The sequence below is a fragment of the Falco naumanni genome, chromosome 6 (genome assembly GCF_017639655.2).
Source record: "Falco naumanni isolate bFalNau1 chromosome 6, bFalNau1.pat, whole genome shotgun sequence".
Lineage (NCBI taxonomy): Eukaryota > Metazoa > Chordata > Aves > Falconiformes > Falconidae > Falco > Falco naumanni.
Window position 1 is genome coordinate 37,184,797 of NC_054059.1, and position 26,337 is coordinate 37,211,133.

General features: G+C 39.1%; 1 protein-coding gene across 1 annotated transcript in view; it reads left to right on the top strand.

The window, feature by feature from the left end:
- WDR27 (WD repeat domain 27) overlaps positions 1–26,337 on the top strand; it is a 130,584-nt gene that overhangs the window by 61,595 nt on the left and 42,652 nt on the right. The window contains exon 23 of the mRNA XM_040599502.1: positions 9,104–9,202. Within this exon, the coding sequence (XP_040455436.1) occupies positions 9,104–9,202 (99 nt within the window). The remainder of the gene's footprint in view (positions 1–9,103; positions 9,203–26,337) is intronic.

Genomic DNA, 26,337 nt, shown 5'->3' on the forward strand with positions numbered 1-26,337 from the left:
GATAAGACAGCACAAAGTAAAACACCAAAATACATTTGGAGGTTGGGTTGCCAGCACTGTTTTTTTCTATACATCTGCTCCTCTTGTGCTGCACTACTTTCTAATGTAATCATTGCCATAGGAGTTTATGATCTATTTCTTGACTGCCATAGCTGTATATATATATTATTAAAGATATTAGTATTTTCTGTGGCTCAGGTCTGTTACCTATGTGATCACTTACTCTGATCTTATTTATACAAAATGCTTCCACCCTTGTGTTTCAGTGTTGTGATAAGCTTACAAAACTATACCTGATTAGGTCAAAAATTGCATAAAAGGGTCTAGATAGCAAAGAGAAAAACACACCAAGAACCCCAAGATATGAATGATGAAATTATGTGGTTGGTCATTCTCCCTTTGAGACCACAATTTCACTGGAACTTTTTAGACACTAATGAATGGAAGATAAAAGACTACAGATGAAGGAAGAGGCAGGAGGTTGAGACAGATATGCTGGTATGGACGTATGTAAATGGGGGAGACAGGACTTGCTAATAGTTCAGAATGTTTAGTTCATTATCTCTTGGGAGTGTATCTTGGGAGTATTGCTGATGTTTATGTATCTTTGATACAAGAGTATGCTGTAGTGTTGACTTTAATATTGGATTTGGAAAAGCAGAATATTTTCTGTACTGAAAATTTCCTTTTAGAAAGGTCTGATAGTGGTGTTGTCTAGTACTTATTGTCTTGGTCTACACTTCATACCAGAGGGCTTGCAGAACAAAATGTGTTATGTGAAGCAGCGGTAGGGGCTATCTGGGGTATTTAGCTTTTCAGCATCGTTGGTTTCCCAGTTATATATTGTTCAAGGTTTATTTTATAGGTCTGTATTGTTTAACTAAGATAGTCTTTTAGAGAAAAAATCGGGAGAAAATAACATTACTAATGTTTACTGTGGAAAACCCAGGACTGACATTGCTTGGCAAAAGGAAATCGATGGCAGAGGATGAATCGCAGAGACTGTAACTACCTCTCTGCCAGCTCTTGCTGGAGGAAATTTATCTCCTTCCTAAGAAGAACACAATTTTTTGTTACTCTTGAACCTCAGTTTCTTGGATTCTTTGGTAGCATGGTTGGCTTTTATGCCTATTATTCTAGGAAGGAAGAAATAAATATTGCTTCTTATTAATACAGTAGTGACTTTACAGTGTGTCGTTACTTTGCTGTCTCTTTGAGATACCTTTGAAGATGAATGAAAATCTTACCCTTGGTAGATGATTTTATGAACAGTGGAATGAAGTGAACATGAGCATATCAGCTGCTCTTGTGTGCTTCTTGGTCAGGTCAGTCTATTTGCTTTATCTATGCCTCTGCACCTCAGACCTGACCCCCATAAAACCAGACTGGCAGTTGAGAGTAATGGAGGATTTTCTGCTGGCTATGGATGTGTGCTTATTTAACTACTACAGAACACCTTTTTTTCTAGCAGCCTGTCAGACTGAACTTTAAGAGGCTGTAGTGTTTAAGTTTGGTAATACTTTTGAGAGTTAAGTGGAAGTATGAGAAATTAGCCTTTTTGCTAAAGAAAAGTAATTTTGTGGAAAATAAACTGTATTCAAATTTAGGCAAAACAGGAAGTCTAAGTAGATATGAATATACAAGGTTCATTTTAGAATTCATCCAGCAGTGAGGTGCTAAGAGTGGATATATATATAGCTTTATATCCATAGGACTTGTGTTTTCTATATGTATACCTCTTAGTCTACAACTGACAGCAGCTGAATTTTGGGTATGGATATAATCCCACTAATTGGTTGCATTATGCTTGCAAATTTATTAAGGTGGGGTAATCCTTTGTAAAGCTAATGAAATTCCCTGTTATGCCTAAACATCTGAATGAAGATCATCTGCATCATCTACATTTTGCAGTATTTCTGTCAAACAGTCAACACTGGTACACGAACAGGGAATGCAATTATTGGTATAGTTGATATAGAAAGGAGTCTTAGCAGTAGTTGGGAAAGATCCAGTTCCAGAGTGGGTGTGATTCAACCATGCTGCTTCATAATGAGAGGTCAGGTAAATTTTCTTAGAACTAAATCTTCAAGTAATAATTCCACACTCTGCCAAACCTAAGTATCTTATAAAAGTAACCACAACCTAAATACAGCAGTTTGGTGCTACGTAAATTGCACAGGCAGACAAATAAAAGCAATCGTATACGTGAGACTTTGAAACTGGCTAACTACATAGAAACTAAACCCAGGTAAAATATGAATTTGAAGCTTCTAAGAAGGGTGCTTTACAGAGGCGAATCTGAGATATGGTTTAGATCTGTTTAGGTAATCTCTTTTAGTGAGGAAAATTCAAACTGTGTTACCTATAACTGCCAGCACACTGATACATTGAGAAGCATCCCCTGGAGCTTGAAAGATGATTCATCTTGATAATATTAACTTTTTTAATAATAAAGAGCATTATTAATTTTCACTGTTAACTCCTTTTGTATTATGTCAAAGGAACTCAGATGGAAACTGGGATCCTGCTGTAGCACGCAGTTTTCTGTCACTACCAGAAATACAGCGTCCATAAGTGGCACTAGAAGGGGAAGGGACTCTGAGAAGGTATACTATACTCAGTGTCTTGGTGATAGGCTTGAGTAGCCTTTCCATGCTACCACGTGGCAAGTGTACAAGATATCTTGGTGCTGAAGAGCATTAATCAGTGCTTAGGGTGCTTGTGAAATCTATTTTATTATGTGTGGATTTGGCGCTGATGACTATAGTTAAGGTAGTCTAACACTTTCCACTATAACTCTGTTTTCAGGCTTATAATTGAGAACATTTTGGGCTGAAACTTTCCATGCTGGGTGTCTGCTCCAGGCTGATTGTTATTTTTCAGTTTTAGTATAAGTAGTTCAGGTGCTTTTTCAGCTTGAGATTGAGGAAATCTACATGGTTCAGTGGAAGATGTGCCCCAGTGTAAACAGGGGACGGTGAAATGCAAGCCAAGGGATTATATGATGTAGCGTACGAGTGTGCACCAGGTTTGATGGCACTAACGGAGGTAAATGAAGACCAATGCCTTATTAATAAATCCAGATATCTTTCATAAAACTGTGAGTAAAACTACTTATTTTTCTATCAAGAGGCTTTAACACTTCCATCTTCTGCAGCTCATTTGAAATACTAGAAAAAACAGTCTCAGGAAAGGGATGACTTTGGCCAATCCATGCAAAACTTTTGAAGAAAAAAAAATCTCTATTTGTGTAAGGTCAAATTAGGTATCTTGGATAACAGCGTCTTCCCCCCCGCCCTTCACTCCCCTGTGATCTGTTTGCAATATACGTGCTCCAGTTCAAAGCCACAGCAGTCACAAAAGGGTTTTCTTGAAACTGGTGTTGCTTTTCTGGTCCTTGTGCAAGAGCTGATAACAAGGACAATTTTTCTGCTATGCTTTCAGTGTTTCTTGTTCTGATTTGCTGCTCCTCTTTCCCTTCCCAGAAGGGGGTAGGAGGGTAAGTAGTTTGACTCAAATGCATATGGCCAGGGATTGGACCAGGGGGCAGCGGGAACAGATGGGGACAAGTTTGCTTTGAAGACAGAGTATAAGAAAACAGAGGAAAGAATTTACAGTGGAGCTCTGCAGATAAAGGGTCAATTTATTTAACACACTCTCTCTACCAGTGCAGCAGAATTAAATAGTTTTCCATTTGGCTACAAATTCTTTCCCTCAAGGAGGGACCTTCGCCCTTCTTCCCTGTCTCTTGCTACAAATTTAAAGAAGAAAGAACAAGCTTGTATACACATGTAAGGTGCTGAATACACTCTAACACTGTGGGTTAATGAAAACCGAATATGCCAAATTTTCTTCAAACTTCAAGTGAAAGGAAACACATGTAAGTATGTGGTTAGGGGTGCAGGAAACTTGTTTGGAAACTGTTGGTACAGGTAAATGATTTTTACTTTTGGCTGACCCTTGGACAGAAATGGAAAGGAAATAGCAGTATCTACTGAATCAGTATTTTTATTACAAGAAATTGGTCTTAATATAAAAAAAAGGGATTGACTTTGGCTAAAGTCTATAATAGATTATATGCACATATGCATTTTGGGTATTTCTAAGTACTTGCTAGACTGTTTTGCTTTCTTTGTTACATTTGGTTTGCTGAAAATCTGCTCTTCTGTCATTGAATTAATACTTTTTTTTTTATGGCTAGTGTTATGGTATCATTTGTAATTCACTTACTGTTCTTTTATTTCTACAGAAAAGAATATGCTAAAATTATCTAATAAGTATAGAATAGAAAAACAATTTGAATGGCATCAGAAGTGTAGCAAAACTAGAATGGTGGCAGAGTAATAGCGGGAGAGTGTTTATATTGGAGTTATTCCTCTTATGAATACTTGAATGTAATTTCTGTTAAAGTACAATTTCCTTTGGGTTACTTTTTTTCTTTTTTTCCCTTTCATTATTGAAGTTAAAAATAAATTTACTGAAAAGTTTATTTTCAGTCTTGCACAAAGTTAACATTTTATTCTTAGAATTCAGACTATTATTGGCTAGCAAATATCTGTGATGAGTTACTTAAACAGAAGCTGGTTTTATACAATTTTTTATGATGATGTTTTTCTTTTAATGAGATTTTGTTGTATTACATGTCAAAATTACTCTGATTTAAAATATTTGCTATTACTTTCCTTAAAAGCACAAGAAGAGAATATGATAGCTGCCAAAATATAATGAACTATTCTGGGATATATTTAGAGACTCTGCCATTTTTTCTTTGAAGGTAAACCACCACACCTAAATATTTAAGATTTATAGGGCTAGAAAAACAGTATCAGAAAGAAGCTTACCACTAGTTCTGTTAGGATAGAATTGTAGGAATGAAGTACAGTGGGAAAGTTGTCTTCCCACCTATGTTCTGTGTGTTTTGTCTATCAGTTTTTCAATGCAAAAGTAGTCTTTATAGTAAAGATCAGAGTAAAGATCTTTCCCATGCTCATGAATGCTTCAGTGTTTAGCTACAGTTGGGCTTTCATCTGTACTTGCTTGTCATTACTTCTCTCTGACCCAGTGAATCTTGTTACACAATGTGACAATTCAGAAGAATGCTACATCCCAGCCTAACCTCTTCCTCAGGGCTTTGAATCATTTCTTGAAAGGTGGGAGGTAAGAGTTTGAATGCTTTTTAGGTTGAGAAGTGTGATTAGTTAACATTCTTTTTAAACAACTGAATACACACTTCCTAGATTCTACCAAAGTTGCACAACTGCTTCATAACATTTTTTGAAAGAAGGGTGTGAGCCAAATGGTTGATTTAGGAACTGTATGGAAGAGCGTAAACTACTAGAATACCTAGGTTTCATAAACATTGGATTTATCATCAAAAAAAACCAGGGAAATATTGTCACATCTATTTTACAGAGAGGAATGGGGAAATAAAGATTAAGCCAAAAATGAATGTTCTCCTTCCCAAATTACACTGAGAACCTGGAATGGAAAAATAATTTTTATTGGATAAGTTTGGCAAAGTTCTGTAAACCACTAGATTATGATGGAAAATTTTCAACTTCACTAACCATGTCTCTCCATGGTAAGTTCTCTTGGTTAAAACATGAAGCCATGTTTCTTCGTAGCTCAGAATTTGTTGGAAGGCGTTGTAGATCAGTAATTCAGAGCATTGTGTGCTCTTGACTTTGACTCTTCGTTGTCTCTACTTCCATGAAAGGAAAGGAGGAGAGTAGGCTTGAAGAGGAAAAGTGACAGTAAGGCAATTTGGGGCCAGAAAGAGAAAAGATGGTGAGTGATAGAAAGCACAGTCCTGTCTGCTGCCTCTCTGCCAAAGACTGGTCTTAGTATATGCAGAAGAACTGATGCAGGCATTCCAAAAACTTGCAATTGCAGAGTAATTAGCTTGTGAATGGAAATAATCGCTCACAATAGGAGTTTTGTAAGTCTCTTTTACTAGCTTCCCATGTGTCAGTTGTGCAAAGTCCAGAGGACTTATGCTACATACCAAACACCTGAATTTGAGAGTTGATTTTACCCTCTCCAGTATTTTCCTCAATCAGTTCTATTCTGTTTCTTATATCTAACAAAGTTCTGTAGTACGTTAAGAACATGATGTATTTGTCCTGTTTCGGTTGTTCCCACAGTTCCAAAGGGGATGGACATGTGTACAATAGCTATGAGGAATAGGATTTGAATCTTTAATGATACAAACACCGAAAAAGTGTCATGGCATTACTGAGTGTTGTGATACTGTTGAACCATTTTGACAAGAGGTCCACAAGATTTTTGAGGGCTGTTTGATAAGAATTATTTCTCCCTGTTTTCACAAATACCCTCTTTCTTCAGTTAATTAGATGTGGAGGAATATCCTGTTCTGGAGGTTGCAGTGCAGCTTGTAATGCTTCTTGCTCTCCACTCACTCAACTTCTTTCTGGAGTCTCCCTGGTATATGGACTTCTACAGCATCTCATCTCTCATTTTCTTGAGACTTGCAGATTCCTATTAATTATATGAGTATGACCACTGCAGTCTGCTCTGGCACTGTGGTGCTGGTGGTGGTGAAGTACAACCTGACTGCAGTCTCTACACCTCATCCTTGCTGGGATAAAAAGGTCACTCTTTTCTTGGAAGGAAGTCTGGACAGTAGGGCCAGGTGATATACAGAGTGACAAAGCTTGGCTATGAAGAAGGGAGCACAATGTTACAGTTACTGAAATAACACATAGGTGTCAGCATCTGCTAATTTTGATAGCAGGTGAGTCATGGTATAGTATCATCAGAGTGAAGAATGGAAAGCCAGGATGGAAGGGGGAGAAATGGTGGATGTGGCTCTATAAAATAAGGGGCATTTTGGAGGGTGCTATTGTGTTAGAACTCTGAAACCTTCTCTGTGTAAGCCTAGTTACTTGGCAATATTGTAATCTGTTTACGATGTGTAGCAATTAACCAACACTACCTCTCAATATTTTTATGTCAATGAAGAGGAATCTTGTGTCTAGCTGGAGGTATTTACAAACAGCAATCACAGTGTTTCTGTACAGAGAAATCAAGAACTTGAGCAGTCCTGGGTACAGACTGAATTTACTAATACATGGTCTTGCAGTTTCCATCAGAGAAAATAATTTCATGTCTATAGGCACATCAGAATGCTTTCCTTTGTGTCATTTCATCCTTTTAGCTTGTTTGGGTTCCCCATACCTATCTGTTCCCCTGTGAACTGATCATGTCCCAAGTGGCATAAATCACAGTAGCCATAGTATGGCTGTAAGTTTTTAAAAAAAACAGATAAAAAAAATCGCTGCCCTTATGTTACTAGTAATCAAATACATATTATTATTATTATTATCAGTTTTCTGAGATGTTTAAAAAGTAGGGAGGAAGGTCTTTTTAAGGCAGAATTTCCAATTAACAAGCATTTCCTGTATCTTTTCAGGAAGGAAGCAAAGATTTTTAACATATTACTGGGGACTCTGCTACTTTCCCAGTTAGTATGGCAATATCTGTGTGGAAAGCTACAAAAAATCCAGAGGTTAAAAAGGGATACCTACACTACTGTCTGCTTTTAGGTACTTCATTTATGCCAGTAGACAGTTATAATTCCATATCCTGGACTGAATCCAAATTTGTCTCTTAGTGAATATGGTCATGAATGGAACATTTGACACTGAGGACTATCCAGTGCTTCTTCAGTGCTGGTTTGACTAGAGAATCTTTGATGTTGGCTGATAGGATTTGTTTTCTGAATGAGGCATTAAGTGTTTTTTCTGGACCTGCATTGGTCCATGAATCTGTCCATAAATTGGGAAGACTGTCAGATAAGCAAGTTTTCAGGACATACATTTTGCAGCAGTTTGCCATCTGCTAGGGGAAGAAGCTCAGCTGCCTTGGGCCTGAATGATTAAACTAAGTTTAGAGTACTATCAACAAAACACTTAAGTCACAGAGTAATACTTTGTTGTAGTAGTGTCTGTGCACAATTGGTTTAGTTTATGTTAGGCTTTGCTCTGAATTCCATGTTCATAAGCTCAAACTGTGAAGTTTGGCTTATTGTCTTTGACTATTCTTTGCATGCTTTACAATTTATTCTTTCTTTTGAGATACACATTTTATTTATAATGTATCAAATAAGTCTGCATATTTTCTGCATGTTATGTGTCTTATTTTATATGCCTTGTGTGTGCACACTGTCTGACTTATCCTGCAAATAATTGTTATTTTTACTAGATAAGGCACAATCTAAACCAATCCTATATGCCTGCATGTGACACTCACAAGTGTTTCTGGAGGACTGTATACTACAGGATTTATTATAAAACATTTTCTGTTTTGTTTATGTAAGATAATGCTTATTTAATATCACAACCCAACCATTTTAATAGTATCAGTATGTCTGTGACTTTCACTGAAATTTGAATTGGTTTCTTAATGCAGTTTTGCATCGGCACTTTTTCATTATTTGAGGCTGTACCAATAAAAATATAATTATTTTGCTACTAAATTTAATTTATTCCTTGTAAAGCACTTTTCCCTTTTTCCTTTAAGAAGCAAAGTCAGGCAGTATGCTTTTTGTCGTTGATACCCACATCAGCCATAATATTGATTTGTCACTGAATTCTATGCTGTTCATGTAAAAACTGCAAAGACCTACATTTTTTTCTGTTTACTGTAAAATTTTTGTTTACTGTAGCAACAAACACAAGAGTTTTCAAATCTGGAAATGAAGGTTTTGGATTCTACATATTTCTACTTGGAAGAAAGGGTTTAAATTCTAAAGAACACCCTTTAAAATATATTATAAAAGGGTCATTTTTTACCTGACTACTTGAAATATACCTAATGGCTTTTTATTTAAGAAGAAAAGATTGCACTACTCTTTCTAAATATCTTTTTTAAAATTTGAGTTAACTTAAGCATTTGTTAAATTATCCTGAATTACAGAAATCAATTCTGAGATGTTGATGACTTTTATATCTGTTTAGCTATTATAAAAGTTTTCTAACTTTTTTGTAGGCTGAATCTTCACAGTCTTCCTATACTGTAACTTAGTCCTTCTAGAATGTGAGATAATTCTTTAAGGTGAAAATATAATCTCATTGTTTTTTAGGCTTACATATATGAAATGCATTCAAGCACTTTTTCACATAAACTGAAGGGGCACACAGAATCTGTCACCGATGTGACCTTTAGTCCCTTATCTCCGCAGGTAAGTCATTGTTTCTTTTACACTTTATAATTATATGTAAAATCTTCATTACAAATGTACTCTTTACTACTCTTTAATGTACCTGCCAATATGCTGTGCAGCTGTAAGGTTGGTCACCTACCACCAACTACAGTGTGGCTATTGTGTCAATTATAAACTCATGCAAAATGCTGCATGCTAGAGACAAATGCTCTGACTAACTGCCTACGAAGAAGAGTTCTGGCATGAGAACTTCCCAATAAATGTACATCCACCTCAAATTAGCAGAGTAGACTACTAATTCAGAGAATTTAAGAGAACTAAGTAGGGACAGGGAAATGGCAAGGGGCTCAGGCCTGCTGTAGTTATTCAGAGGCCTGAAAGATTTAAAAAAATGTTATTTTAAATGTGCTGTGTCAGAATAAATGGTGAAATAAATTTATCACAATGTTTTGAAAAGCTATTATTGCTGTGTTTTGAGCCTTTCAGTTATCTATGTGTAAAAAGTACTCCAAAGAAGTCAGGCATTAGGCAATGACAGTTCCTATTTTTTTTACTGATTGTTAATATTATGCTGTGTTAACAGCATTATATTTTAGTGTAATGGTTTAATTATAGAGCAGCAATGTATACACAGGAGTCTGTTTCCTAAGTTTTATCTTGAAACCAGAGCTTCCCTACAGTTTGTCATGTGAATTCTTTGTATATTGTTTTGAATCCTATAGACTTACCTTTTTTGTTTTCATGTATTGAAACTGCATTGAGGCTTTCTGCTTTCTACACTTCTTACTTTAAAGGGACAACAATGGTCACTAGATATGAAAAAAAGTGTACAGTAGCTGCTCTTTACTTCACTGCCTCCTCAACACTGGCTGTACTTGCTACTATTAAAAACTATTTATGGATTAAGTATATTTTTTTTACGTGTGGGAATATTGTCACATTTACATATATCCTTCCGTTTGTGAACAAAGATGCTAGCATTGCTGTGATTTTAGGATGTCTGGAAATTTTATTTCTTGTGTATATGTTGTATATTGCTATCTTGTGGTGAACATTATGTATTTCTGCTCTTTGGATTAAAAAATGCTATATTCAACCAAATGGTATAGTTTATTAAATTTTGCACCCAGATTAAGAATAGTTTAGGTTTAGCACTGAACACATTTCTGCAAAAAAGATGTTATATACTGAAGAATAGAGCTGACTGTAGTCTTTCAGCATCCTGATCTGTGGTCCAGCTGTTGGAATACATTTTGGTGGAAAATGTCTTATTAAGAGTTTAACTGTTAAAAGTCTAGAGGCTCAGTTGCAATAATATTATGAATCAAGATTTTGAAGAAACTAAATTCAGGCAAATTGGTTATTGATCAGGGGGTCGTAGTCTGTAAATAGTGTACAATAAACATCCACAGCCATGTGGATTCAAGCAGGACTGGTATAACTCTGAAAGTTGCCTTGGGGCACAAAGCCTTTAATACCAAACTTTACGAAGCATCACACAGTCAATTTAGTATTATGGTTAAAACTCAAATCTGAACTTCAAGAACCAGGCCCCCTTTTCTTGAAGAGCTCTTTCCTGAGAAGCAAAAGCTGTGGATTTGAACCAGCTGACAAATGTCTACATAGATATAGTTCTGGGGCAACATTTTGAACTTAGTGTCATCAGGAACACTTTATTAAAAAGCAAGGAATGTGCAGAAACTGCTCCTTTGAAGGATTACAGTTGAAATGTGAATTCTGTTAACCAAGTCATTCTGTATAATAAGCACTCCAAAATGCTTTCTAAATAAGTGTTTTTTGGGGGAGCTGCAGAACCAAATAAAACCCCCACAAAACCAAAAAATCACTTGGGCTTTCCAATACAGGATTTAGCATGGTTACATTCAAAGGCATTAGGAGAAGTTAAGAAATGCAATAGTAAGCTTGTAAAGTGGAAAAGGAGAAAACCACAAATGAATCAGAAAAGAATAATCCCATGCCTTGAAAGAAAGACTTTTTATTAGGCAGCCAGAGTTTCCAATACTGGAAGATTTTTATACCTACTGCTACCACTAGTTAGGGATTTTAAATTGATTCTATTCTTGTTTCATCCGAAGTCTGAATTAATAGAGTTAGGAATTATATTGGTTTCTGAATAACCTCTGCACAAAGCCCCATTGCATTCAAAGGGAAATGCTGGCAGGGGAAGGAGTAAAGGGTGAAAAAAGGGAAGTGGCTGATGAGTGAATTCAAACATTATTGCTAAGCTTTCTGCCATGGAAAGATCCAGCCAAGGGTGAAGTGTGCTGGCAGCACTCCAGTTCAAGGGTTGCTTGCCCAGCACCTGTCCATGAGGTAGTTTGTTCCAACCATTATTATAACTCTACCTGCATAAATGATCTTCCAGAAAAGAGGGGACATCCCCTCACCCCCCAAAAATGGATATAATAGTGGTTTTTTTTTTACTGATGAGTCATTGTTTCTTTTGTCATATGGTACTCTGGAATGATTTATGAAATGGTTGCTACGAAAGCCTGAGAAGGGAAATAAGATAGAAGCTTTGCATTTATTTTAGATTTATGTTCAAGATGATTTCTCAGGTTTAGCTTCTCATTGTCACTTCTTGTTTTTACTCATTGTTCAAAACTTATGTACGGAAAAGTGTTTATCTTACCAAAAAATCAACCAAATTTCAAACTATTTTAGGCTATATACATTAAAGGATATCATAGTGTTTAACACAATTGAGCCAATCTAAGTTAAAACAGGGTGGGGGTCTTGTCTTCCAAATATGGGAACAATAAGTCATCTCTCTATGAAATGCTTTTGAAGCAGGACAAAACCAAATGGGGACACTATCGTCATCTGCTTTTGGGTGGCTTCTGTGTAGCTGAGTGTTGGCTTCATCTTTGAACAAGCTGTGTGAACGCTGTGTGGCAACACCATCCAAGTACACTCTACCATATTATTGTCCTAATATTGTTGCTTTAGGGAAAAAAAAAAAAAAAAAAAAGAAGGTCCAATCTCTGAGCCAATAGACTGTGCTGTTAGTTATTTTTTCATGACAGAATCATGACTTTAAAATCAGTATGTATTCCTACCAATCTACTTACATACTGAGACACAGCAGAGAGATAGCTGAAAAAAAAAAAAAAAAAAAATCCCACCCCAAACTACACTTTGATAGAACAAGCCCTGAGCAACCTGAACTGAATTCAGTGTTGACCATATTTTCAGTAGAGATCGGATGAGATAATTTCTTTAAGTCCTAAGAAGGCAACCTGTCTGAAGTATACAGATATTTAGACACATGCTCAATAAGTCAATGTAGGGCATTTGATGAAAAATAATCAAAAATATAATTTGTGTTGGATTACATATGGCAAGTCTGTTCCATTCTCTTTGTCTATAGATTTAAAGCAAGTAAATACATGACAGTTTGATGTGACCTCTGAACTGATATACTGGGAGATAACTTCAAGGGAGAAAAACCACAAAACAAAACTAGACTGTAATGGAAAAAGTCCCCAGCAATCTGGTCTGGGTTCAGTGTTGACTTTACTTTGAGTAGGTCAGATGATAAGATTTCCTGAAGTTCCTGCAAATTGAATATTCTCTGATTTTGTGATAGTCCACATACTCGAGAAATCTCTTGTCATTGAAGGCATGGCAATTTAAAATTGTCATGTAGAAAACATTAAAATCTTTTGATTACCATGTAAGTTCAACTTGTGGCCTGTTTATCAGTAAAATATGTAATTTACATGCATGGAAGGTATTAAATTGTTACTCAATAGAATTTTTTTCCATTAATTTGTAGGTCTTATTTTATGTTTAGAAGTACAGCTATATGTCAAATAACATCACTTTCAGGTATTGTGGCATGTTTAGGTTAGATAATCGCTGACCGTAAGTGCATTTCTTGGCAGCTGGAGAAAGTTAAATGAATAGTAGAGATCTGGAAATCTCTTTCACAGGTAAATTTGCATGAGAGTCACTGAAAATTTCATATTGATTTTATGTTGACCTGCTTGAAGGGAGAGGAGACATGTTTAATGTTCCCAGTAAGGATGTTTGTTTGTGGGTCTCTCCGACAATAATACAATTTAAAACTAAACCCACCACTTTATTGAGAATTGGCTACAGGTGGTTTTGGATCTGTCTGAAAATAGGAGTTACCAGCTTTTACTAGCTGCTAACAAAGTGTACTTCTCCTGGTGGTCACATCTGGTGATTTTACTTTAGAATAACTTGTATGAAAATTCCATTCTTTTCAATTTTGATTCACCATTGATAGTTCACTTAATCATAATTTTTTTTACAATGGAGGTAGCTTTTGTAGTGATACAGAAAATTCTTTTTAAGACTTTAATTCGCTGAGCTTTGAGTATTGAATTAGTTGTCTCATTCCTACGTAGGGTGCACTTTTTTCTCCCAGTATTATATTCTTCCATAGGACTCAGGACTGTCTTTTCCTCTTTGTGAATTTAAAACTTGTGACCAGCTTGACCCCTAATATGACCTCACTAAAGTCAGGAAACCTCTTTCACATGGCTATTTTGACCCTACCATTTGGCCCAGTCAATCCCAATTACTCCCTCTCGTAATCCGCAAATGTATCAAAACTAAATGTAAATGGAATTTTGTGATGTTTTTTTCTCCTGTAATTTTATCTCTGAGAGGAATAAGCAGCCAGCTGTCAGCTTTTCTGATCTTCTATTCCAGGAGAACAAATTCAAAATCTAGAAAATTCTGAAAAATTTAGGTTTTCTTGTGCTTTTCTGAATGTATTTTACAATTTTAATTTCTGCTGGAAGACTAGAGTAACTTGCAAAAATCAGGCTTTAAAAAGTTTTCTACAGACATTTGTTGAAAAAGTATTTGGTAGAATGCTTTATCTTATTTGTGGCCCTTGAATGTGACAGTTTTTACACTCATGAAAGAAGTAGAAGCAGGAGATGGAAAGTAAGCTAGCCTGGATATCTAGGGGGAAGATGTATTCATGTCAGAAAAACTTCAGAGGGAGTGTGATTGCTCTCATAATGAGCAAAGAAGCAGCAATGAAAAGGCTTGAGAAGGAGCTGTGAGTCAAGCGCTCAGGACATTTATTTTCAGGGCAGATAGCTCACTTAAATGTGGCAGCTTAGTAGCAGCCAATGGATGGAGATCCTCTTGTACTGTATGAGATAAGCAGCCAAATCCATGAAGGCTTGAATTGGTTTACTGAAGCCTCCAAAAGCTAAACACTGAGACTAAGGATGTAAGTGTATTTGTGGAAAAGGATACCTGGTAAAAATCTGAAGATGGATTATTTTCTTTTGGATTTTAATTAGCTTCAGAAGGAACAGGGTTTTGCAAATAGGTTACTATTCATCTCAAAAGAGGCACTTTGCTGTAAGTGTAAGAAATTCACAGATTTTCCCGAGCTGACCTGAATACGCCTCTACTATGCATATAAAACAATTAGTTAATTTGCTTATAAAATAGAATTCTCTAAATATAGTAATGTCCTGCTTAGAAATTATTGATAAAGGAGAAGAAAAGGCATGCTTTTTTTGAGCAGAAACGGATTACTGAATTGTTAATTATTCTTTAATACAAGAATTCCCAAACCCACTTGCTCTACTGTAGACGTCTTTTTTGCCATAGGCCTTTCTACTGTAGAGGGCTTCAAGCATCTGCTGTGCTGTGCTGCTTTCTTAGTTTGTACCCATATGCCATTGTAAATGTTAAACAAAACCTGTTTGCAACCATAGCTGTCTAAGCTAGCATATTTTACATCATTCTTTTGATGAGCTGGGGCTAAATTGCAGTCGGTTAGCTGGCTTGGCTGAGGACCTTCCAATGCAGTGTGATTTAAAATTAGGTGACAAATCAGAGAAAACTGAGAGAGAGAGACTATTTAATGTTTTTTCCAGCATGTCCAGATGTTATCTTAATATCAAGTTTTCAACTCTTCACTCAGTTCACAAACCTGTTCTCTTTCTACATGCTACTTCAAGCTGCTGAGGAAGAAATTTCGTTAGTTGTCTTTATGATCAGTAGCGTGCAGTAATGCAGGCTTTGTATGAAGACTGTCTTTGCCAAACACTGTACTGCAGTTTGTGTATGGTGAGAAGGTATTTCCTTTACTCACATCTAGCTAAAGACGACAGCTGCATTGAAAAGAAAAAAAGAAAAAAAGAAAAAAAAGCCTGCTGCTGAGTTCATATACTTGCTTTCTGAGATCGTATTTCTCTCCTTGTCTTCTCCCTGAACTGTTAGCCAAGTCTGTGAACTCTTATTTGTGTAATCTCAGAGAATTGAATGAGGATTTGGAGTGGATATCTCTTAAATTTAATGAACATATCAATTCAATTTTTCTATCCAATTTACTGAAATAACAGTCTGAATAAATTTTATTAACTTTTTATTTTCATTCACCATCATGTTCAATATCCCTCTTCTTTTATCCTCAAATGTACAGCTTTATTATCTTGGTATTAATTGAACAAAAAATAATCAGGATAGCAGTTACTACAATGTATCTTAACTCTCACGGGCTAAAGGCTGTTCCAGCCGGATCAATTTGTAAGCGGTTCCAAGACATACGTGTAAAGTAGTCCAAGGCAGCTGCGTGTGCCCTTTATTATGCTTACAAGACTCTGAGACTTATTAGAGGGGGAAGTTGTATTCACTGGGACAAACACTGGGGTAAAAAGATCTCTGCAAATGGCAACAGCACCCTGAGTGCTGTTGAGCAAATCATTGTGAAAGTGAGTGAGACTTCTGGGGTGTTTTATGTAAGACAGTGCTTTTTAAAAAAATATAATTGCAATCATTAACTGATGCAGCTGTGTAGTTTACAAGCCCATAACTTCTTAATAATATGCGAGATAGTCTTCAGATTTAGAGAATTGCATAACCATTCAACTTTCAACAGTTAATTGGATTTAGAAATTCAGCCAAAGCACAGAAGTACAGCTTGTCTTTTGTCCTGAATTTAGTTCTAGTCTGTGTCTTGGGGGTAAAAAGAGGCTTCATCTTTACCCATTTCTGGGAGATTTTCAAAACGGACTTGGTTTCTTACAGGGTCTAGTTTGACCACTGCCTTTAACTCACTAGTTAATCTTGCAAATCTTGGCCCTTGTCTTTTTAAAAACTGCTTTGGTGGAAAAGAATGTAGAGCCTTGGGTTGTACCACGCTCCTGCTATGAGGGTGGTCGGTCGAGCCTGTGGACAGCCTTTTAGCGTGACACAACAGATAGTCCTACTGGGATTGTTCCAGTCCCTGAGAATTCAGCCGTCACCGCACGTGTATATATATATATAAGTATATATCTGCTTATAGTGGAAAGACCACTTCTTTTGCTGTTTCTAACGAAACCCAGTAATGCTGTGTGCCAATTAATATATATGTTGATGTTATAGAAAAATGTGTTTATACCAAATAAGTTCTTGTAAGTACATATGAAAACTCTGAGGAAGGATGGCAGATTTTGAAAAAGCCTTCTGTAAGCTAGAAAGGACAATATAATTCAGTTTAATCATGGGGTACTCCAGTCATTCTAAGTGTGTTGCCAGCAAACGACAGCTGTACACCACGTGATTTTAGATAAATACATTTGTAGTGGCAAGCTTTTTGATTCATAGTGCATTTTTCACAAAATCTGCTGTGCTTCTTAGATGTGTGGATACTTTATTGAATGGCACTACTAGGTTGAGAGAAGTGGTACTGGACAGTTGGTTGCTCAGTTGTTCAATGTGAATTTTGTTTACAAACTATCTAGACAGGGAGGGAGGGCGTCCCTTGTGGTCTGGAAAGAGGCAGGATTGGCTGGGAGTCCCAAGGAAAGGCACTAGCTGTAGTCATAGGGAGAACAGACAGCTTCCTGGAAACCATCAGATAGAAAATGAGAGTGAAGAGGGAATGGGGGACACTAACTGCAAGAACTGGAGGGAAAGAACATACATGTGGAAAGAAGTGGTGATATTGACAGATGAAGAGAGTGCCTATAAGGGAGGGAATGAAAGCCCTGCAGAGAGAAGTAAGGGAAGATAGCTGCAAGGTTAAGAATTATAATTTCTGCACTTTTAGTTAAGCATCTTTTTCTAAAAAGATAGCAAAAGTGAGATGTCCAAGGCCTGGTTTTCAGAGTTGCTGAGAACCAGAAGTTGTTTTTGACTTAACAGTTCTGAAAATCAGTATGCTCAATGCCTCAGGAAAAAACTGCTTTTCAAAGGATAGGAAGAGAAGCTGCCAGATAAAATAAACCTTTCTTGCTCCCTTCACACACTATGCAACTGTCCTCCAGGAACCAGTAATACAATATTGAAAGGAATAAGGAAATGAGCATCTACTTTTCATGCTCCATGAAGGGGCATGTAGAAAAGCATTTTGTGAAATGTACTTCATACTTTGAATACAGTCTCCTCCTCTGTCCTGAGAAGCTGAAGTGAGGAAGCTTTGCCAAACAGGAAGAACTAAAGGACTAATCATTAGGAGTTTGTTCAGCTGTGATTCTTGTATAGAAGTAGGAATTAGAATTTAGTTATCTTACATAGCATTCTAGGAAGACATTCTTAAAGTGTCTCATTTCTTTCCATCTTGAAGAGTGTTGATATCATGCATTTCTCTTACTCAGTCAATAATATTCATAGAATGCAGCTGAACATTTGCTTACTAGAAAACATTCTGGGGAAGACTTCAGTTTTAAAATTTCTGGTCTTTCATGCAGAACAGGTACAAAGCTTCTTCCCCCACTTCAATTAAAGTTCAAGCATTTGCATTCCAGATAGATTCTCAGTTCTTACACAGTCTTCAAGAAACTTAGGGCCAAATCAAGTGGCAATTATGATACAAATGTATAGAGGATGTAAAACAAAGCAGAGTTTAGTCATTAAACATACAATTAGACAAAATACAAGGAAAATGAAATATGGAATAAACAGCAATCTAAATGAGCATTTGGAAAAAGGAAAGCTAAGTCTTAGCTAACAGATTAAATACGAAAAGAAAAACAGACACAACTTCTGTCTCAAATTAAAATAGCAACATAAAATGATTCCAGCTGTCCGATGGAGTATGATATAGCCACACCAAACATTTTGGCCCAGCTCCTGGCTGTATCTGAACTGTGTACAGCATAGTGTGCGGAAGGCGGGAAGCAGAAATTCTTTAAAGCTACCTTTTGTGCCTCTTCTCTTGCAGCCCACTGCATAAAGTACAGCAGGCTTAGAAGTGCTGGTTCTGCACTCCATAACAAGTTTTTCTGTGAGCTGAAATGGCAGCTGGGGGGACTCCTGCTTTGCCTTCTTCCTTTCAGGCCTACAGGGTGTGCTGGATAAGGCAGGGAAGAGTAGATGCTGATAAGGGGATCCCGTGACTCTTTTTCTTATCCTATAGAAATATTCAACAGCTGGAATTACCATTGTTTCTAGCCGCTGTGTTTCTGAAGAGGGTATTTGAGATGTTTAACATTTATGGTAATTTATGCATTAAAATGCTGCTATTGTAGTCTGAGTGGATTGGTTCCTCTATGCATCTATTATGAAGTTCAGTAAGGAGAAGGGCCGGATCCTGCACTTGGGTCACAACAACCCTATGCGATGCTACAGGTTTGGGGAAGAGCAGCTGGAAAGCTGCCTGGTGGGAAAGGGCCTGGGGGTGTTGGCTGATGGCTGGCTGAACATGAGCCAGCAGTGTGCCCAGGTGGCCAAGAAGGCCAACAGCATCCTGGCTTGTGTCCAAAACAGTGTGGCCGGTAGGACCAGGGCCGTGATCACCCCCCTGTGCTCTGGTGAGGCTGCACTTTGAATACTGGGTTCAGGTTTGGGCCCCTCCCTTCAAGGGCAATGCAGAGGTGCTAGTCTGTCCTGAGCAGAGCAACAAGGCTGGGGAAGGGGCTGGAGCACAAGTCTTATGAGGAGCATCTGAGGGAACTGGAGGGGAGGACACCTGGGGGGATCTTATTGCTCTCTACAACTACCTGAAAGGAGGCTATAGGCAGGTGGGGGTTGGTCTCTTCTTCCAGATAACGAGTGATAGGAGAAAAGGAAATGGGCTCAAGTTGCACATGGGGAGGTTCAGATTGGATATTAAGAAAAAATTTCTTCACTGAAAAACTGGGAACAGGCTTCCCAGGGAGGTGGTGGAATCTCCATCCCTGGAGGCATTTAAAAAACGTGTAGATGCAGTGCTTAGGGACATGGTTTAGTGGTGGACTTGACAGTCCTGCGTTAATGGTTGGACTTGATGATCTCAGAGGCCTTTTCCAACCTAAATGATTCTATGATTTGATGCTCTTTTATAATTCAGCCAAAGTATTTCTATTTTGTCTGGAATATCATAGTAGCTGAGACACTCTGTGATGTGTTTTTTAGAGTATTGTAGCTATAGTCTATCCAGTTAGTTGCTTAGTCATTTAAGACCCATTCTTGAAAGAAATGGATAATTTTCCCACTGACACACCACACCATGCACCTGCATCTGGGACTTATTCCAACATTTATGACTTTCATTTCAGCTCCTCTGCTAAGTACATCTGGAGAGAGTCACACTGACTCTCCTACTGTCCTTTTTGTCTCTGACCAGGTAGTTAGTGACCTATACTGTGCACTGAAGAGAGAAGTTAGGTCTGGAGAAAGAGAAATGACAAAGCTGCAGATTATCTTTTGAAATGTCACCTCGGTATGTGTACTATTCTTTAACCTGAATGCAGGTGAACCACTTTTTAACTCAAGATAAGGACTCAGAAGAAGGATTAGCAGAGGATGATGGCAATAGCATGAAATTCTAGCCAACTGATATCAGTGGCTTTAGTAATTTTACTTCTGTTTTCCCAGAGAAGTAAAACAAAACATTGGTTCATTGCCTGTTATTACTGGAATCAGGGAGAGAGTGGAAGAAAAAATGATGAGGGAATTACTTGATACAAAATGCACATTTTGGATTCTTTCTAAGGCAGATTGATATTAAATTAGATAACGTTTTATTTGATTTTATTAAGGTCTCAGGAAAGTGTCCATCATTTATCTTATTATAAGGGTCTCATTTTATCCTGTCATATACCATAACAAAATATGAAACCTTTTTGCTTAGTTGACAATTGGCATGCAATAATCTAAGATGTGATCTTAAAGTTAAAAATGTGTTGTAAAAGAAACTTGAATCGTCAAGAGCCACTCCCTATAGTTGATTGTTGTTCTCTTGCAATTTCCTGGTGTTCCTACTCGTTTATTAATTGCCCTCCAACATATTACAGAACATTTAATTAAGAGAAGGAGAAAACCACTAACAACATAGTCTGTGTTTTAAAAAGGATAGGATATAAAGTTGGATAGTTGTATCCTTACACCTTTATCCTTACACTGTTGAGGCAAAGGTAGAGAAAACAGACCCTTTTAATTTATGTTAATAGCTTTCTGGATGACATCGGGTTTTGTTTTTACGGTTTCCTCCAGTTATTTGTAGTTATTTACATGAATTGTGTCACTGAGATCAGTGAAACTACTGCTTTGAGCAACAGTCTTCTCTTACCCACTGAGCTGGTAGTGTGCCTTTCACTATTTGGTTATATACCTTTGGAGGGGAAGTACCTTCCACGTGTTCCAGATGATCTCTCAAAGATATCAAAAAATAGTTCTCTAGATGTTCAACCTGAAACCTATAGTCATATTACATCTTAGTAACTGTATGTGTGTCATAGACTTGAACTTTTTTCTGATTCCAGTGGTTTCTGTGTTGAGTGGCCAGGCAGAATAGCGAAGCTTACATGAACACTTTGTCCAATGTTTGCAGTATAAAAGACCTTGGAAGTGTTCACAAGCCTTTCACCACTGGTTATGATGTATACGTTATTTTAATAGATTTTCATAGGAGATTATTTTTATATGCTTTTAATTACAGCCTAACCTCAGTTTGTAGAAAAATTATGTATAAAATCCTGCCTGGGTGCTGTTGAAAGGCATTTAAAGAACAACGCAACCATCAGGCACACTGAGCACAGGTTCACAAAGAGAAAGTCCTGTTTAAATAATTTGATATCCTTCTATGATAAGGCCACCTGCCTAGTGGATGAAGGAAAGGTGGTGGATGTACTTCTTTTGGATTTTAGTAAGGCATTGATACTGTCCCTCACAGCATCCTTCTGGACAAGTTGTCCAGCTGTGGAATGAGTGCATTCACAGTGCGCTGGGTGAAGAACTGGCTGAACGGAAGGGCTCAAAGTGTTGTAGTGAATGGGGCTACATTGTTGTTTCTCGGAGTTCGATTTTGGGGCCAGTTCTGTTCAATGTATTTATCAATGATCTGGATACAGGAGTTGAATGCACCATTAATTAGCAAGTTTGCTGATGATACTGAGCTGGGAGATGCTGTTGACTCTCTTGAGGGACAAGATGCCTTGGAGAGAGCTCTAGATGGGTTGGAGCATTGGGCTATGATTAATGGGGTGAAATTTAACAAGTCCAGGTACTGAATTCTGTACCTGGGGTGGGGTAATGCCAGGCTCAAATATAATTTGGGAGAGTAGCGGCTGGAAAGCAGCCCTGCAAAAAGGGATCTGGGGGTTGTTGGTTGACAGCAGGCTCAATGTGAGTCAGCAGTGTGCCCTGGCAGCCAAGAGGGCAAACTGCACCCTGGGGTGCATCAAACACAATATAACCAGCCAGTCAAAAAAGGTGACTGTCTTGCTGTATTCAGCATTGGTACAGCCTCACCTTGAGTACTGTATGCAGCTCTGCACCCCACAATTTAAGAATAATGTGAAGGTCCTTGAATGTGTATCTAGAGGAGGGCAACAAAGCTGGTGAAAGGGTTGGGAGGAATGTCTGATGAGGATCAGCTAAAGGACTTTGGGTTTGTCTAGTTTGGAGAAAAGGAGGCTGAGGCGACCTCATTGCTCTCTAAAGCTTCCTGAGGAGGGGACGTGGAGAGAGAGGTACTGAGTTCTTCTCCCTGATACTCAGTGATAGAACATATGGGAATGGTTCAAAGCTGCATCTGTCAGGGAAGGGTTAGACTTGACATGAGGAAACATTTATTTACAGAGAAGGTGGTCAAACACTGGAACAGGCTTCCTGGAGAGGTGGTCAATGCCCCATACCTGTCAATATTTAAGAGGCGTTTGGACAATGCCCTTAATACCGTGCATTAACTTTTGGTCGGCACTGAAGTGGTCAGGGCAGTTGGGCTAGATGGTTGTTGTAGGTCCCTTCCAGCTGAATTCTGTTCTGTTCTAACCTATTCTTCTTCCTATCTCCTCCTTTCCCTAGCAGTACATGCTGAGGAAAGCTCTAATGACATTGCTTCCCAGCCCCACACTACTGAATGGGTAGTCGTGTCCCAGCCTAGGCATTGGCTCTGTCACTTTGTGGGAAGGAGGCATATACCTTCTTTCTTATGGAGGTGACAGCTGTGGATAATCTTACGATAATCTGACCATCTGCACAAATGTGCAAAAAGTATGTGTTAAGTGCAGTTTTTGAAAGTCTTCTGTGTTCATCCAGTTTAGCTGGGTTTCCACAGGATGGCAAACCCCCACATCTCCGACGCTAACGAGGCTCAGAGATCATGCCCTCCGTCTGAGGCAGGAACTGCTCCTGAAGTAAATGGCTGCAAAACTTTTTGAGGCTAGCAATACCTGTTCGTTTCCCTGTGGATTTTTTTTTCCCTCCTTGTATTCATTTTTAGAAATGTGTGAACTGTTTTCCTTGGGGAAAAAAAGCTAAAACAAAAGAGCCTGAGAACAACAGTACTTCATCAGCATGAAGGTCCATTTGGCCCAATACTCCAAAGTGGCCAAACGTAAGTGTTTAAAGGATAGCAGGGAGCTTTGCAAATCTACTTTTGTCAGGGTCCTGGGGGTGCTCATCGGCATCAATGGCAGGGACCGGCATGCCCTGGGACCCCACCCCCACCATCTCCTGCCAAGGGCCATGGGGAGATGTCTTAGCTCAGCCTGGGACCTTCAGTCCCTGCCCAAGCCCTGTTGTATGTGTGCCCATATCTGACCTCTCCTGGATAAGCCTGGGACCTGCGCTGCAGACATCTCCAGAATGGGCCCCTCAGGCCTAGGCCATAGCTTGTCATGTGTAACTCTAGGCGTAACGTAGCATCGCTATTCTATTCTAGTCTGTTCTGCTCCCCTCCCTGTGCTCACCATGAGCAGAATAATGATGAGACTGTTATTTGCCTGATATGCTAGGGGTTTTTCAGCTCCAAAAAGACATTCAAGGACACGTCACAAAGGTTAAACGTGGAAACAGGATTTTCATTTCTTTTTATCCTTCTGAATCTTTTTCAAAGCCAATGCTCACAAGCATTAACACAATGCACATGTGTAGCCAGGAGCAGGCTGATGCATTCTTCAGTTTTGCTTGAAAAACATGCCTTGCAGTTTGGCAAAGGAAAGTAACAGAGCTACAGAAAGTAGCAGCAGGAATACAGACCAAACAGCTCCTGTTTCCTGAAGAGTGAGAACTTGAAGAATGAGGATCAGGACCCACCACACACAAAAGAAGAAGCGGAGGTGTGTGGTACTGTGGAGTATTTTCAAAAGTATGATGCATATTGATGACAAGCATACTTTTTGCCTTCAAAAAATTGCTCGGATGTGCTTCTTAGCCAGTGATGCATGAGAAGGGCTCTTTGTGCCTGCCCTGCCCTTGTATTGCATGCTGGGAGACCTGAAGAGTGGCAGCTCCTGCTAGTGCAGCAAGCCTGGAGCCCTTCCAAGCACAGGCTGTTTTGCAGAAGAAAGAGGACCTGGGGAAATGGATCGAAGGGCCGGGCAGAGCTCGCTTCTGCTACAAACTTGCAATGGGAAATAGAGCCAGAGAGGGCCAGGGCTTGAGTGGTGCCTTGGAGGTGCAAGAGCAGCAGGCAAGAATCTAGCCAAAATGAATGGCCCAGAGGAGCCCTGACAAGGGCCTGTGCTTAATACTATGGAGGGAAAGAAGCAACTCCTGGGGCCCAGCCACCCTTGGGGACAAAGAAAGCTTCCTCCCCTAGATGTGGGCAGGAGAGCCACCTTCATGAAGCATGAGCAGCAGGCACCCAGCCAAAGTGGCCCAAAGGAGCTCAGGCAAGGGGCCGTGCTTAATGTTGCAGAGGAAGGCAAAAAATCCTTGTGGGCTTTTACCAACCCACCTTTGTGGAAGGAAAGTCTTCCTCCCCCTGGCTGCAAGGCATAAGAGGCCATCTTCATGGCATGAGGAGCAGGCAGTAACCTAGCCAAGATGGACCAGAGGAAGCCCTAACAAGAGGTCATGCTTAGTGCTGCAGAGGAGGGCAAAACCCCTTAGGGACCAGTGCCAATCTGCCTCCGGGGAAAATTCCTTCCTGACCCCAGAGCTGGCGATAGGCTATTCCCTGAGCATGTGAGCAAGCCCTGCCTCTTTGTCACACAGGCCAGTCAGGCCTCCTAGAACATACCCAACCCCTATTCTCCCTCAACCTAGAGCCATCTCAGTGGCTCCTGAGAGTGGCCAAATGCCCCCAGCCTGATCGACCTTGGGGACATGAATCCTTCCCGTGACTAACAGGACACCAGTGGGTGCTCCAAAGCACTGGCACCCCTAGCAACATCTGTGCATCCCATTTCTTATGGCTGCTGCTGTTGGCTCTGCAGGGGATGAGGACAGCAAGCTCTGTAGTGTTCCTCAAGAAGGCATTCCCTTGGTCTTGTCACTGCTATCCAGCTGAAAAGGGTTTTCATTCATCAGATGGGCTTTGAAAGTGGCCCCCCAGGAGCTGGCCTTGCAGCAGAGAACCCTTAGCAGATTTGTCCAGCCTCTAGTCTTCTTCCCCTCCAAGTATTTCCAACAGTTTCTCGAGGACTTCCTCTTGGACGTCTTTGGGCTGCCCCCAGGCCAGTTTGTCCCAAGGGCGAAGCCGGGCAGGCTGGGAGTGGGACATGGGAGGATGTCCCCTTTATCCTGCCCCAGGGCATTGTAACTGCTGCATTGCTTGGTTGTGGCACTGTGACATGGGGGTGATGGGGCCCCCCACATCCCTGCCCTTTGCCCCTCCACCCAGCACCCTCTGGGGTGCTGGTCCCAAGGCAGTCCCTGTGCCCGAAAGGCCTAGGGGCCTGTCCCTGCCCTTGGTGGCTGTGCACTGGGCACAGCTGTGGGATGTCCCCGACACGTTCTCTGCCACTTGGCTCCCAAGGACAAAATAGTGCTGCTACTCAGCTCTCAAGCTGTGGCAGAAACCAGGATGTGAGGGAATCATTCAAAGCTGTAGATGTTCAGGCTTGACATTAGGAAACATATCTTTAGGGAGAGAGTGGTCAAACACTGGAACAGGCTTCCTCAAGAAGTGGTTGATGCCTCATGCCTGTCAGTTTTCAAGAGGCGTTCAGACTGTGCTCTTAACTGTTGGTCAGCCCTGAAGTGGTCAAGCAGTTGGACTAGATGATAACTGTAGGTTCCTTGTAACTGAAAATATTCTGTTCTTTTCTATTCTAAAAACCATGAAAAATCACTGATTAAGTATTTCATCAATGCTTGATTTATTTCAGAGGTTAGTGCAGTTATATTTTGGAGACAATTCTTCAAATTGTTTGGAAAACATTGTCATGATCATGGAACATTAACACTAAAAGGAATGTTTCCAGATAATACTTCAGTAAAGAGAAATAGAAACTAAAAGATATATTAAGCGTTATTGTCATTGATTGATTTATTCATTCAGTCATTCCAGAAGAACCAAGAAAGATTGGAAGAGTCAAAGGGAAAAATAATGGCTTTATATTAAAAGGAATGTCATCACTTGAAAAACTGCTACCACTTAAAAAAAAATTGTCAAAGTTTTGTGTGTGAGTATTTTGAATAATTTAGAAGAAAATATTTAGCCTAAAGCAATGGAAATAAATATCAGAGCATGCTCTCATATTTTATTCCTGAAATTGAAATGTATGGAGTCTAAAACATAGAAAAGCCCCTGTCAGTGTAAAACAAATCCTTTGGCAATTTTTGTTTCTCCACCTAGATCAATGCATTGATCCAATTCACCTTGCAGGAAGTCTTTATGATGCCATGAGACATGCAGATAAGAGCAAACATTTAAGGTGTGGGTAAGAAGATGGCTACAGATAAGTCTGAGGAACTACAGCCTCAAGTAATTAGTCAAGTTCTGAAATATACACCATTCAATTTATTTGTTTAAAATTGTTTAAAATTAATTTTTT